General features: G+C 44.9%; 1 protein-coding gene across 1 annotated transcript in view; it reads left to right on the plus strand.

Annotated features, from left to right (window-relative positions):
• The window catches only part of LOC126163068 (zinc finger protein ZIC 1-like), a 262917-nt gene extending 248356 nt beyond the window's left edge, over positions 1-14561 (plus strand). Inside the window, exons 2-3 of the mRNA XM_049919974.1 lie at positions 10243-10586; positions 14274-14561. Of these exons, the coding sequence (XP_049775931.1) occupies positions 10243-10586; positions 14274-14438 (509 nt within the window). The 3' untranslated portion in view covers positions 14439-14561. The remainder of the gene's footprint in view (positions 1-10242; positions 10587-14273) is intronic.
• Positions 14562-15691: the final 1130 nt, after the last annotated feature.

Genomic DNA, 15691 nt, shown 5'->3' on the forward strand with positions numbered 1-15691 from the left:
TACCTTTTTTTCCCCTCCTTCGCTTCCTTTTTCTCGCGTTTCGTTCCGTTTTCACTGACCCTCTTGATCTCCGCCTCGGCTCACCGGCCCTCCGCTGCTATTGTACGGTCGGAAAACATTTTCTCACAGCTGTTCGGCGAAGCGGCGGGGCCATTGGTGGCGACAGAGTTGGTTTTACGGCGCGCTCTACCCCGCGATCGCTGAAACGGCAGGATGCGGGCCTGCCGGCTTGATTTTATTTACGGTGGCAAGCTTATAATGCGACCCTGTCCGCTTTTTACCTGAGGCAAATATTGCTTTCCACACGTTTCATAAGTCAGCCTTACGGCGCTCCAGTGAATCTTTCGTATGCTACTTGTCAGTACTGCTGCACCCTAGAAGACGCGCTTGGCAGTAGTGCCAACCTTACGTAATTGTTTATATATAAAGAAGATATATAAAGTTACTTCATGCTATGAAACGTATTTCATAGCATGAAATACCTTTCTATATCTTTGTTAATAGAAGGTTCAACAGCGATGTCTTCACCGCATTCAAAATATGTATCTAACACTTCTTACGCTGTAACAGATAATTTATGTTGTGAAACTGGATTTCAAGATAGTTGTATGTTACAGCTCAGACCGGCAGTTGCAGTATGATTGTCGTTCGGTTAAATAAAGCACGCAAAAGAATTATTCAAATGGTGCAAATGGCTCTAAGCACTATGGGACTTAACATCTGAGGCCATCAGTCCCCTAGACTTAGAACTATTTAAACCTAAGGACATCACACACATCCATGCCTGAGGCAGGATTTGAACCCGCGACCATTGCAGCAGCGCGGTTCCGTACTGAAGCGCCTAGAACCGCTCGGTCACAAAGGCCGGGTAAATAATTATTATCTATTGCAATAAAGGCATCCTCGAAAAAGATAACTATGTCTTACATAACAAGAAATGGAATTTGTTGATGGTAGCTGCTTAGCATCGGTAGGAAATGCACGAAACTCATTCCACGTTTAAGCGTTTAACGCTTATTAAAAATAAGTGGAAGTAGCGGGAAAATATCTCAACACGAGAAAAAGACAACAATGCAACAGAGAAGAGATTAGTTGTTATTAATGGTATATTTTTTAAGATTCTAGTGTTGCTGATAGTTTCATACTGTATGCATTCAGATTGTTACAATCAATAGCAACGGCAGCTGAACAATGAATCGAACACCCCTAACGGAGTGGTTTAAAATGGAACGAGCACATAAAATTAATGTCGAGTAAGGCAGATACCAGACAGGTTCATTGGAAGAATACTCAGGAAATGTGGTCCATCAACATAGGAAGAAGCTTTCAAAATACCTGTTGGACCAATTTCAGAATACTGCTCGTCAGTCTGAGGTCCGCACCAGATGGGAGTGGTAGAGAAAATGGAGAAAATCCAAAGAAGTGCAGAGCGTTTCGTTACAGGTTCATATTGTAAGCGCGAAAGCGTCACAGGTATGCACAGTCCACTCCACGCAGCAAGAGAGGCGTTCTGCATCACGGCGTGGTTTGTTGTAGTTCCGAGGTAGTACGTGCCTGAAAGAGTCAACAAATATATTGCTTCCTCCGATGTGTACTTCAGGAAACGTCCATAAGATAAAATTAGACAGATCCTTTTGTATCTCGCCTGAAAGGCGGCGCGTGGGTCTGTTCCTGTAAACGGAATGGGTAGGCCGAATGTAGGAAGTGAGCAGGAGCAGATGAGGTAAGATTCTCGGTACAGCTTTTTACGTGAAAGCACATTTAATTATTAGTCAATGGCATACGTACCTTTACAACTGAAGAGCCCGTAGGTGCAAAACCGTATTCCCGTCGTAAGTAGTACATAGCCTCAATAGCAAGCTGAGGTTGAAGCAATGTTTCCAGGCCGTCTGCTCTTGATGAAATGGGCAGAATCTGGAGCGGAGCTCGTAGAGCTCTCCCGCTCCAGCTAGAGTGCGCTGCCGTCGGTGTCTGTCGTAGTGCCAACTTAGCAGAGCGCACCTACGTTGAGGCATCGTAGCTATCGGTACCACAGATCCGAGCCACAAGGAGGCTTACCGGCAGTCATACTTCCCGCGAACTATTCGCGATTGGAGCAGGAAAAGGGGGAAGTGATAGTGCTGTACAAAAAACTCTCTCCCACACACCGCGAGATGGCTTGCAGAATAAGGATGTAGACATAGAAAAAGGACGTCACGAAAATAGTGGCTGTTGGAGGATAATGAAATCCTTTCGAGGAAATCCGCTGTTTCTACAAGTGTGCGGCATTAGCAAACTACTTATAAATGGTCTTACAGATTCCTTGCAGGCTGATGGAATACTGACATGGTATTCTTAAACGTTGTGACCCTTTAAGGGTTATGTTTTAGTCACGCGAATTACGTAGGTGATCTGATAAAAGATGAAATGCGGGAGGTTCTTCGCAAAATCGGTGAGCAACGGCAGGTGTGAAAAACAGTAGCTAGAGAAAGGACAGTTTGAATGAACGTTTGTTAAGATATATGCAAACACCGAGAATGAGTGAGTAAAGGACCTAAATTACTGCCCAAAGGCCCTCAAAAGCATACCCGGGAGCCCCAATTTACGAGAATAAATGGTGTCCCCAGTAAGAGACCCTATCCTTTACAATTGAGGGACCAACCCCCGTAGGAAGCAGAGCCCTAGTCACTGCACAGCACCCTATTAAACTAGAGCAGAGTTCTAAGCAGAAATCTGACATTGTTCTCAGCAAACTATTGTGTTCATCGAGAGAACCGATATTCAGAGAAGACAGTGCCAAAAATTCTGCTGTGAGCACCTCGCGTGCATTCAGAGAGTAAGATAAGAGAGAATAGAGGCTCAATACGCCAACTGAATACGATAGGCAATCGCTAACAGTGGAACGGTGAACCCGATGCCCCGCTTTGTACAGTAGTTTGCAGAGTATACGTGTGGGTGGTGTGGGAGTGAGAACGTAATGGCGAATCCGCACGGCCGGCTTTATCTCGTGACGAGCGAGGGAGCGGTCGGCAGGGCTCGTGGCGCGGCGAGGCGTGCGCGTGATTTCACAGCTCGCGCCCGCTTCCCCGGCACGGCGGCCCTTGACCGCCAACCCCGCGTTTCTTGCGGCGAGGGGACCTTTTCGATCAGCCGCGTGAATTGTCCCCAGGCGAGCCGCGTCGTCCCGTCTCCGCGTCCTCTCTTGTGCGGCCGGACGGCTGTGGGAGCAACAGCTTCATCTGACGCCGGTGCTTAATTAGCGTTCCGGTGATTGCTTTCATGGCCGTGTCGGCAACTTCCGGTGTCCGCACGGTAGGGAGGGAGAGGGTACGAGGCGGAGGGGAAATTCTCTCCTGCGGCTAGCACAACGTCGTCTCTGTCCTCGGTGTTCAAATGGTTCAAATGGCTCTGAGCACTATGGGACTCAACATCGTAGGTCATAAGTCCCCTAGAACTTAGAACTACTTAAACCTAACTAACCTAAGGACACCACACACACCCATGCCCGAGGCAGGATTCGAACCTGCGACCGCAGCAGTCCCGCGGTTGTCCTCGGTGTAAGGCCGGTATTACACTACAGACTTTCCTTGACAATGAACTGTGATCAAATATTTATCATATTTTCTTTGACAAATATATTTGACAAAGCGCAAATAGGGGTATTACACTGTCATCACAGATTTTCTCTGACAAAGACTTTTCACTCCGTAGTTCTTCCAGAATGACCGGCGAAGACTTGTTACTGCATTGTATTTACATTTAAAAGAGGAACAGAAGACAAGAAAAATGAACTGTACGTGAGTGAAGTCGTGGGTTTGACGGCGAGATGCTAAAAGCATCCAACAAAATCTGTTACGGGAGCTGCAAGTCGAGGAAAAGTTGTACGAAAATTCTTGCAAATGGACGAGAGTACATTTCAGTATGTGCTCAAGGAAGTGGTTCCTCACATTACGAAGCACAACACTTACCTAAAAACACTACATCCGCCAAAGACAGACTTACCGTTAATACCGCGATGTCTTGCAACAGGAGAAAGCTACTTTAGTTTATGCCATAGCACTCGAATACCGCAGTGCATGTTGGCGAAAATAATACCAGACACACGTGACGCGTATAAAGCACATGAGGAGGAATATCTCAAGGCGAATAACTGTCTTGTATACGCTGTAGCCATTAAGAAATATTTTTATTTCTACAAAATTTGTAGATTTTCTCCTTTATACCCTCGAGAGTACATCCTGATCGTACGTCACGGTTATCTCTCTTCTTATTTTATTTTTGTATCTTCTTCTTCTATTTTTGTATTCGGGATGGCGCAAGTTATACAGTGCTTCATCCGCCTCGTACATTTCAATTTCGTTGTAGATGCGACGCACCGTGTAAATTTCGAAGCCATGTTAATAGACATTAAATGTCACACAGCTTCAACGACGCTAGCGCCCCAAGCGGTTACATTTTTCCACCCACTAAACAAGAAACGAACGCTTTCTTTGAGTAAATCTAAGGCGAGACGCTAGATTTGGTCAAAGAAAATTTGACCCAACGCCTAGCTTTGACATAGTTCCTTATTACACAATCACACTAGAGCACTTGCCCTCGAAAGGCAAAGGTCTCGAGTTCGAGTCTCGGTCCGGCACACAGTTTTAATCTGCCAGGAAGTTTCACTATCAAATTTTATTTGAAAAAGAAGCTAAGGGACAGCGTAGCATTCTGAAGGAAGTTTTAGGTTCAATGTTCAGTCGACGACTAGGTCATTAGGGACGAAGCACAAGATCGGATGGGGCGAAGACAGGAGAGTAATTCGGCTGCCCCGTTACTAATAAACTATCCCAGCATTCGTCGTAAACGATTTACGAAAACCACGGAACAAATAAATCTGGATGGTATGACGTGCATTTGAACCGCCGTCCACATCTACATGGATACTCTGCTAATTACATTTAAGTGCCTGGTAGAGTGTCTCGCCACGGCGCCACGTGGCTCGCTCCTAACTTTCTGTATTAATGAATATCAGCCAGTGACACCGGAAGCACAGCTTCCATCAGATGTAATTGCTCGCTGTGGGAAGAGGAGTCAGACAAAGACGGTGTTTATCTTAAACACTGATCAATAGTTATACTGAGGAACTGACAGCATTAGAAGAAGCAGGGGAAGAAAGGACAGAGAGAATTAAATATACAACGGTGTCGGAATCAGAGGACGAAGTACAATTCATAACGGAGTGCTTCGTAGAAGTGGAAAAGGAAATGCAATGAGGATACATCTCAGAAAGGCTGAAGTTGTAAGAATCATTAAACACGATTGTTTAAAAAATACCATTGAAAGGAAAGATGTTGGAACAATATTTATAAATTATGGTCACAAATGAGGGAAAATTTTTTTTTCGTGAAGCTAAGACGTGGAACATTTGCAGGTGGAAGTGTTTTTGAAAAGGTGAACGGATTGTTTGCAGCGAAAATAATCCTTTAGGGGTAAGGAAAAGCATCACGAAGCGTTTGGTTTGCAGATTAGTCTTTTATTACAGATAATCAGTCAAAAACGATAAGGCAAAATACGTGAATACTTTTGAAAAATGCTTGTGGAGAAAAATGCTTTCATGAAATGCGCTATTGGAATGAGGATTGTGGTAATACTTTTAAGAACTGGGGAGGAAACAAAGCAGAAATTACAAAAATGACGAAAACATTATGACTGCGACCTCGTATAGCGTGAAGAAACTGAATGCAACGCAGGGTCGTTGAAGGAAAAATTGCAGGCAAGAGACAGAAAGAGAGTAAAACCAATAGAATGCTAGATGAGTTTAAAAATGGGTGAAATTATCCGGTCGTTAAGGAAGAGGCGCAGGAGAGAGCAAAGTGACGAACGTCTTGTCGACTTCTGTCTTAAGGCAGGCACACCAAAATTCTTATTTTGTGGGTCAGTATTTAACTGCGTAAGAGAACTTTCGTTGTCACTGATCTCTCCTCCTGTGACTTTGAAACACAACTACCGGAGGTTCTACCGCAGTGTGTCTGCGAAGAGGGCAGTGGGGTCGGTAGAGGAACGTGGCTTGCACTGCCCGAGGCACACCATTTGATTTAATTCAGTCGTGTGAAATGAACAGATATTGGAGATCAAATCAAGATACACAATGAAAGCCAGTCAGTAATGCTGATCCCACAGTGCAAAGAACATGTCGTCATTAATGACAATTATTAGCAGACTCGAATTTCAACCATTCTAGGTGCGTTTTGAAAGTATACCTTGAAAATAGTTAGTGCTTATGCGCATCCTTGTCGCTCTCATTTACGAATGGGGACTTCGACTGGTGTCAATCTTCTATCACCAATCAGCATCTTCTGTCGTATTTTTGTAAAATTTCTAAACTGATTTTCGGTGTCTGTGGCAATTCTTACTACTTTCTTCAGAACATCGGACATTTTTACACTCTTTCCTTATCAAAAGCCTTGTCTACGAATGACATTTTTTTCAGAACGTTCTTTAAGAATACACTCTATCCGACGCGAAACGCACTCGATTGTAAATATCTAGTCAGATATTAGTTTCTGCTTGCATGTTGCGCAACTGCATCGGAAATTTAAACAGCATGCCGTTAGAAACATAGACAGAAACACCTGTTTAGACACGTAAGATTCCTTTCTTCCCTCCTGTTACGGACACGTGATAAACGGAACATCATTCACGCCGCGTGAGCGGATCACGTAGGCTCGGAGGCATGAAAATGAAATTAAGAGATAATTAATAAGATTTATGCGCAATGGGGGCGTGCATTATTCAGGGCCGGCCAGTCCGTTTAGCGGCGGCTAATGCCCGTTAACTTGCCGGCTAACAAGGCTGCGTGGCGCGGCGTCTATCAGATGATGGGATCGTAATGGGCCCGCCAGGGCCGTGGCCCGCTGACTTGCAACCTCACCCAACCTCCGCCCTGATGCTGCTGCTGCTGCCTCCCCCACTTTGGTCTCTTACTTTTCGCTTTCAGTCCTCTCTCACATCTTTAGTCTCAATTTCCTGCGTCAAAAAATCACGGCTACAGCCTTAACTTCGATACTTGGCAGGCAACACAGCCGTCTGCTGCAAGCAAATCATCACATCTATGTGGTCTGGTAGGGCAGTCTTCAGACTTGCGCTCACTCTCTAAGGTCGGTGCGTCAGAATCTTGTCACGAAATTTCAATCAATTACATTTTCTTATGAATGTCGGAGGAATTTTTCACTTACATAGGGAATAATGATCCATACGGTAAAATAAAACGCAACAGAACCTCGCACCAATATTTTTCCCCCCATCGCTCGAGAGTGGAACGCTCTTCTCTACCTCTCTGTCTCTCTCTTTCCTTCCTTCCTTGTCTCCTTGGTTCAGGAAATTTATTTACACTGAAGCGTCAAAGAAACTGGTACAGGCATGCTCATTCAAATACAGAGATATGTAAACAGGCATTATACGGCGCTGCGTGTCTGTAGCAGTTGTTACATCGGTTACTGCTGCTACAATGGCAGGTTATCAAGATGTAAGTAAGTGTGAACGTGGTGTTATAGTCAGCGCACGAGCGATGGGACACAGCATTTCCGAGGTGGCGATGATGTGGGGATTTTCCCATACGACAATTTCACGAGTGTACCGTGAATATCACGAATCCGATTGAAACAATATATCTCCGATACCGCTGCGGCCAAAAAAGATCCTGCCAGAACGGGACCGGCGACAAGTGAAGAGACTCTCACACAACCGTTTTCTCAGGTTATAAGTTGCACCTTCTGGAATGTGTATTGCTGTCATATGGTATAGGGGGCTATTACAGTATGCTGCAGACTAACACTTGGCGCAGCCAGACGAACGTCTCAGACTTGTTCAGTTGGTAAAACTATCATCGCTGATGAATGTCTAGTCTGTGTCAGAATCACGATGGACTCTCATCACGTAGCCGATTAAAATATGTTTAAGTGGGCCTATGTCAAGCAACAGACGATGCTGTTCGTAAACAACTTTTTCCTGGATAACAAAAAAAAAAAAAAGGCTCTGAACTCCATGGTACTGCTGAGGTCATCAGTCCCCTAGAACTTAGAACTACTTAAACCTAACTAACCCAAGGACATCACACACATCAATGCCCGAGGCAGGATTCGAACCTGCGAACGTATCAGTCACCAGAACCGCTAGGCCACTCCGGCCGGCCCTGGATAACATTTACAAAGGCCACCGTCTGTTGCTTTAGAAAGGCCCACAGGAGCGTACTTTTGAAACGTCCCCTTAGAACAATTATACAAGACTGTGCTTATACTGACACACGAATTTTTAGCGCAACGCAATCTGACTTTCAATAATCCCTACAAAAGAGTGGCCTTGACTAACATTAACCTATACCTTTCACATATCACTTACCTCACAAAAATCTTCGTTACTCGAACTACTGCAATACAGCGAGCGCCACCACTGCCAGCTAAATAAAAGATTCAAACTACGGAAGGCACTAACTACTGATAGGCATAGTTAGTAAATGAAAGATTTTGATAGAGAACAAACAATGTATTTACCTTAATAGTGTTGAAAAATCATAATATACATAGCAGTTCATAATATCCAGTATTACAAATTTCAAAACTCCGCCATGTCTCTCCCCACATCCACCACTGCTGGCGGCTCACCTCCAACTGCGCAACGCTACGCTCTGTTCACGTCCAGCTGCCCAACACTACAATGGCAGACAACAATGCAAACTAGAGCCACAGACTGCACACAGCACAGCCAGTGATTTTCATACAGAGAGCGCTACGTGGCGGCGGCGTTACCAATATAAGAACCTAAACAGCCTACTTACACTTTCATCGGTTAAGTGATGACAGTCCATCTTAATTCTAACACAGACTGGCATTCATCATTGATGAGGGTTTTTACCATTTGAAGGTGGCTGACAATTTGTCTGACTACGCCAGCTGTTACTCTGCGGCGTTCTGTAATAGCTCGCAGTATCATATGAAAAGCATTATACACGCTAGAAGACGCAACTTAAAAGTTGCTAAACCGGTTGTGTGAGTCTCTAATCGACTTCAGTAAATACAGATATTTCTGACTATTGGAGTCTTCGTTCAGTTTTATATTTTAAAAGTTTGAACACGTATGTGTAAACACAGGTGCATGAACGGCCGGTAAGTTATGTACTACCATTGTTCGTCAACTCTTCAACGACATCTACTCCATCCGGCTGAGAGGACGAGTAGGTTACGGTTTTGACTTCGGTGGGTATAGACTGGAAACGGGTTACCGTCATGAAAACTCTTGTGAAGCGTGTCACTGTAAGCTCGTAACTCTTAACACGCTGCAGCCTGAAAGATTCTAAATTTTAAGGCAATCTATCGTGCAGCTTCTGAATGCTTGCATTTCATTTCGTGTCGGCTACTTTGAACATTGTGTGTAACATGGAATTAATTAATACTGTATGCAGTGGTTCCCAACAGGTGGTCCGCGGACCCCCAGGGGTCTGCGAGCTATGCCAGAGGGGTCCGCAAGATGGTATTAGAATAAAAAATATATTAAATATATTTCGTATGATAACAGACTTTTTGTTTTGGCCGCTCAATATTTTTTCAATAATGAATATGTCAATGTTTTCTCTAAGTACCAAAACTAGAAAACGTAAAAAAAGACTCTTAATTTGGCTTTTTTAGGTACCTGATATTGTGATATGACACTGTGCCAATCATGCTCGATGAGGGGGTCCTCGAGAAAATTTTGTTGGAAACCCCTGCTGTATGATATAACAGTACTAATTGTCTCGTTGCTGACTCCATGTATTTTCCTGGACATATGTTTATACGAAGAATTTTGTTCTTCCTTTTCTGTCCAGAGCTGATTTCCCGAAGCTGCTACACCTGTTTAATATTCAGCCTAGTAAAGTCTACAACGTACCGGGCTGGACCGAGCACTCGGCTTTGATTCTGCTGCTGTGGTCTTGTGTCTCGTGTGTGTTTGATGTAACTGCCACCTTGACCTTGGCGGCAGCCGGCCGGTGTGGCCGAGCGGTTCTAGGCGCTTCAGTCTGGAACCGCGCGACCGCTACGGTCGCATATTCGAATCCTCCCTCGGGCGGATATGTGTGATGTCCTTAGGTTAGTTAGGTTTAAGTAGTTCTAAGTTCTAGGGGACTGATGACCTCAGAAGTTAAGTCCCATAGTGCTCAGAGCCAATTTTGGACCTTGGGCGGCACCGTGCGTATCTCGACGATTGGCAGCAGGTGGGCTGAGCGGGTTGCCGGTGCTTTTGTTTCAGGCGAGAAGCCGTTCAAGTGCGAGTTCGAAGGCTGCGACCGGCGCTTCGCCAACAGCTCGGACCGCAAGAAGCACTCGCATGTGCACACGTCGGACAAGCCGTACAACTGCCGCGTGGCGGGCTGCGACAAGAGCTACACGCACCCGTCGTCGCTGCGGAAGCACATGAAGGTGCACGGCTGCAAGAGCCCGCCGCCGGGCCACCCCGCCTACGACAGCGACGACGACGCCGCCGCCGACGGCGACGACTCCAACTCGTCCGGCTCGGCCGCGTCCGCGGGGGCGGGCCCGCCCTCGCCGGACCACCCCCAGCCGCCGCCGCCGCACCCGCCCCAGCAGCAGCACGTAAGTCGCCGTACACTGTGTAGTGTGGGCTAGGCGCGGATATCTCTGCCATGGGCAGGCAGCGCAATGGGGCGGAGTGGGGCTACATGTACGAGTTGACAAAGTTGTTGTTGTCATTCTGAAGAGTGGTTTGATGCAGCTCTACACTCTAGCCTAAGCTGTACTAGCCTCTTCATCTCCGAGTAATTGCTGCAACCTAAATACATTTGAATCTGCTTACTGTAGTGAGACCTAAACCAACATGACCTTTGCTGTGTTGGTACCGCGAGGGCATGAAGCTGCAATGTATGGCCAACCCTCTGTTTATTGCAATTATAGAGTTAGAGAAAGCTTTTGTCAATGTTGAATGGAATACGCTCTTTGATATTCCGAAGGCAGCATGGTTAAATACACGGAGCCAAAAGCTATATACGGCTTATAGGGAAACTAGACTTCAGTAAGAAAGTCGAGAGGCATGAAAGAGAAGCAGTGGTTGAGAAGGGAGTGAGACAGGGTTGTAGCCTATCCCCAATGTTGTTCATTGGTACACCGATAGAGAAAAGAAAAGAAAAAAGGAAAAAAAAACATTGCTATAGGAATTAAAACAAAAAGTTTGAGGTTTGCCAATGACTTTGTAATTCTGTCAGAGGCAGCAAGGATTTGAGGACTTGGAAGAGCAGCTGAGACGAATGCGTCTTGCAAGCATCATAAAAGATGAACACGAACAAAAGCAAAACAAGGATACAGGAATGTAGTCCAGTTAAATAAGGTGATGCTGGGGTAACTATATTGGGAAACGAGACGGTAAAACTAGTAGATGAATTTTGATATTTGTGTTGCCATATTAGTGATGATGGCCGAAGTAGGGATGGTATAAAATGGAGACTCATTTGGAGATGACCATGACTAGAAAATCACTGTTGTGTTCAAACCAACCTCCGAGTTTTGATTTTAACACGAATTGTATACTATATAATAGCCGGCCACGGTGGCTGAGATGTTCTAGGCGCTTCAGTTTGGAACCGCGCGACTGCTACGGTCGCAGGTTCGAATCCTGCCTCGGGCATGGATGTGTGTGATGTCCTTAGGTTAGTTAGGTTTAAGTAGTTTTAAGTTCTAGGGGACTGATAACTTCAGATGTTAAGTCCCATAGTGCTCAGAGCCATTTTTTGAATACTATATAATACATTCGTATTCGTAAAATACAAAAATCAGTTACTGGAAAATTTATTTGTAATGGGCCATAACTTACCAGAGGCACACTGGACAATCAGTCCGGTTATTCTGTAGCTAATTTGGCCATGACTAGTAGTAAAGACTGTCTGAGGTATGTTTGTTGATTCTTCTGGTGGTTCTTGTGCTTCCTCTTCATTCGAGTACTTCAAGGAGAAAAGCAGTTTTCGGCCATTGTGTCGAAGGAGCAGAATAGATATTTCTGTTACATGAGTTATCTAGTTTCCAGACTTCACTGCGCAAAGATGAAGTTTGTTTTCAGTACCTTGCAGCTGCTGTGGCGTTTTATAAGTTTGCTGTTCTGGTGTACCTGTTTATCTTATGTGGTGTGAGCCACAGTCTTTTTAACTGATCCTATAGACTTAACAACAAAGACAAGTACACCCCCATCAATAGGACCTTGAGTTCCAGCTATCAACTGACTACAGGAGTATGAAACTTTTACTACAGATGTGCGCTGTCCACATACGTGTAAGGGACTGAGGTGACACAAGTCATGGGATACCTCTTAACATCGTGTCGGACCACCTTTTGCCCGGCGTAGTGCAGCAGATCACCGTGGTATGAACTCGACAAGTCACTGCAAGTCACCTGCAGAAATGTTGAGCCATGCTGTCTCTATAGCCGTCCCTAATTGCGAAAGTGTTTCCACTGCAGGATCTTGTGCATGAACTGACCTCTCGGTTACGTCCCATGAATGTTCGATAGGATTCATTTCGAGCTATCTGGGTGGCCAAATCATTCGCTCTAACTGACCAAAATGTTCTGGAAACCAACCGCGAACAGTTGTGGCCCGGTGACATGGTACATTGTTATCCATAAAAGTTGCATCGTTCTTTATGAACATGAAGGCTGCAAATCGTCTCGAAGAAGCCGAACACAACCGGTTACAGTATGCTCTTTATCTTCTTAGAAGTCCTTTCTATCCTTTGGCTATCCTCGCCATTGTACTTTGCCGAGACTGCGTGTAGGTCACACCAGGCTTGTCCACGAGTACCTTTTGCTTCAAGGGGATTCCCCTCAGTGGAGCTGTGTTAGTCATCTCACGGTCGCCCATATTCTCGCAGAACGTGCTCTGCTGCATGATCTGAGACTAGCAGTCAACCTGTTTACTTAACTACCTCAGATACTTTGGGACGACAGGTTAGAAGTTTCCTGAGGGAAAGCTGATTCTATCAACAACAACAAAATTTTAAAAAAATGTAATGGGTCTCTCCGTTCGTTGTCAGGGTTGGTTGGGGGGGGGGGGGGATTCCACTCACTGGGGAATGTGCCCATAGTGGCTTCATGCTACGTTCTCCCTCTGCACTGTCGTACGTTATTGAATTTTTATGAATGTATTTTATTTATCTAGTCCTTACAGACCGCATTTTCTCACACCATCGCATTTCTCGCCCCATTTTCGTTGTACAGAGTATGGTGACCCTTCTTGGTTTTTGCTTCAGTGACCTACTACAGTTTCTAGGTGTGTGGATTTTATCTCACTTATAACTATGTGACTAAAGTATTTTCAATAACAATGACATGGTTACAGACCCTGGAGCTGAAAATTCTCCTTTCAGCATTTCATATCCTTTTAAGTCATTTTTCTGTGAATCGAGGGAGTGATATCGAAGTAGTTTAGTACCTTTAAACCCATAATCATCATCTTCACCATTTGATATTGTTAGTCTGATCTCGTAGATGAATTGTGGTCGCTTTTACAGTACTTTTTAGTTAAAAAGTCTTTTAAAAAAATTTTGTGGTAAAATCTTCTAAAAAAAATTGTAGAGTCCGCTAGTAGCTGCCAAACCTCACGTGTTGTGACGTCGAGGTTCAACTGATTTCGCGATAATGATTCTCATCTTGAGGTTAATTTCGCTGGATTACATATGCTATAAAACCAGTACGATCTCCCAACGCTCTAAAAGGCACATTTCTTGATAGTGGATGTTGAAAGATGCATCAACAATCTTAAATAATTACGAGTCGTACTAATTTGGGCCAGTGTTGAATTCCTGATGTTACTTAGAGAAGCAGCTATGTCGGCTGCGATGAGGAAATGATGACATCGCGTGCAGACGCAGCCGTTAGTAAATCATAGAGAAAACTAATATAGTATCATGAGGAATTCAACACCGGTCCAAATTAGTATATCCCTCAGTGATGACACGTAATTATCTAAGGTAACAGATGGTTCTTTCAATATCGATCGTGTTTGATGTTGCCAGGATATGTGCCCTGTAGATCGTTGGGGATCGCATTACTTTAGTAAAATAATGTATTCCAGCCAATTGAACGTGAAGATGGAGCTCATTACTGCGAAACCGGTTGAACCTTGATCTCACAATAAATGACGATCGGCAGCTATAAGCGGACTCTAATTTTTTGGAATATTTCACCACAAAATTTTGAAAAACTATGGATAAATTAAGCTGTGGTTGCGCAGAGAACAATTAGCGGTAGTGACAGGAGCGGTTTTTCTTGTTCTGGCAGGCTGGCGCGACCAACCTGTCCGAGTGGTACGTGTGCCAGAGCATGCCGACGCCGCCCAGCAACGACCACTCGCCGGTCAGCCAGCTGAGCCACCACCTGGGCCACCACCCCATGATGCACCACCACCACCATCACCACCACCACGGCGCCGCCACCGCCTACTGACGACCACCCCTCGGCCCGCTGGAAGCGTCTGCGCAGCGCCTCGACCTGGCGCTGCACTCGCCGTGACCGCCGGCCCTCCCACCAGCACGCCGCACCGCAGGCTCTGCAGGCTGGACGTGGACGTTCCAGCAGTGATACCCTCAGCTGTTACAACCCAGTTCTGCACTCCCAGACTGACTCCTAAGGACTGATACCCTCAGATCTTTCGGTGTTCCGTTTCGGCTTACCCAGATCGACACTAGAGGACTGATAGCCGTACCTCTTCCAGATTTCCATTTCTCTTTTACGAGATGGACGTCTGAGGTTTGATACCGCCAGCTCTTCCAGTTCCCCACGATCAAGGCCTGATGCCCTCAGCTCCTCCAGTTCCCAGTGTATGCTTTCGGAAATCGAACTATGCCTTACTCTGTGGCTGACATCACTCAATGCTCTTGATCACGATGTAACACCACTGTCATCCATTTGGTTCTCTGTGAATAGCGAGAGTCAAATATGGCTTTGGAAAGAGAATATAGTATTTTAAAGTAAAGAAACTATCTATGAGGACCACACATTTCGATATTGTGCGCTAAGAGCGTTCATTACATCGTCAGATATTATAATAACAATGAGTCTAGAAAGAGGAGCTGGAATTTTGTTTTCCACTGTGGCTAACAATGATCTTCTTCAAATAACATTACTGTTGTCTGTTTTTTCATATGAGGAACATTTCTGCAGCGTGATAGTATGATCCAGATTCTAGAAGGAAAAAAAACTATTACCTGCAAGAACGACAATTTAAGTAAAACAATTCTGTGTATTTATCGATATCTTCACTCACTAGCATCACTTGACATGTTCCTTGGAGCTTATTAGTTCCCTCAAATAAGATGGACTAGTGCCTTCCACAGTGGATAACACGACTCTCTTCGTTCCTATCACTTAGTAATGCTACTGTGATCACGTTTTGCCTTGTGTAAACAAAGTGATTGGAAGATCACACTGGACTGAGGATATAGAATTGAATAGGAAGCAATTCAAATGCAAAGATTACGGCAGCTGGTGGACATCACTTTCTACCTTTAGTCTGTGACAAGATCAGTTGTCCAACAAAATTACGTCGTTCTTCTCTTCGAGGATAAAAACATTATTCCTTCCTGTTTCTTTCATCTTCTCACTGATAAGGAGCAACTTGCCGCTATTATCTTACAAGCCCTCCACTCTGGCTGTTTGCGGCTAGAATATCTGTGTGCCTTCTCACGGCTGGGAGCGTG

The sequence above is a fragment of the Schistocerca cancellata genome, chromosome 2 (genome assembly GCF_023864275.1).
Source record: "Schistocerca cancellata isolate TAMUIC-IGC-003103 chromosome 2, iqSchCanc2.1, whole genome shotgun sequence".
NCBI classification, from domain to species: Eukaryota; Metazoa; Arthropoda; class Insecta; order Orthoptera; family Acrididae; genus Schistocerca; species Schistocerca cancellata.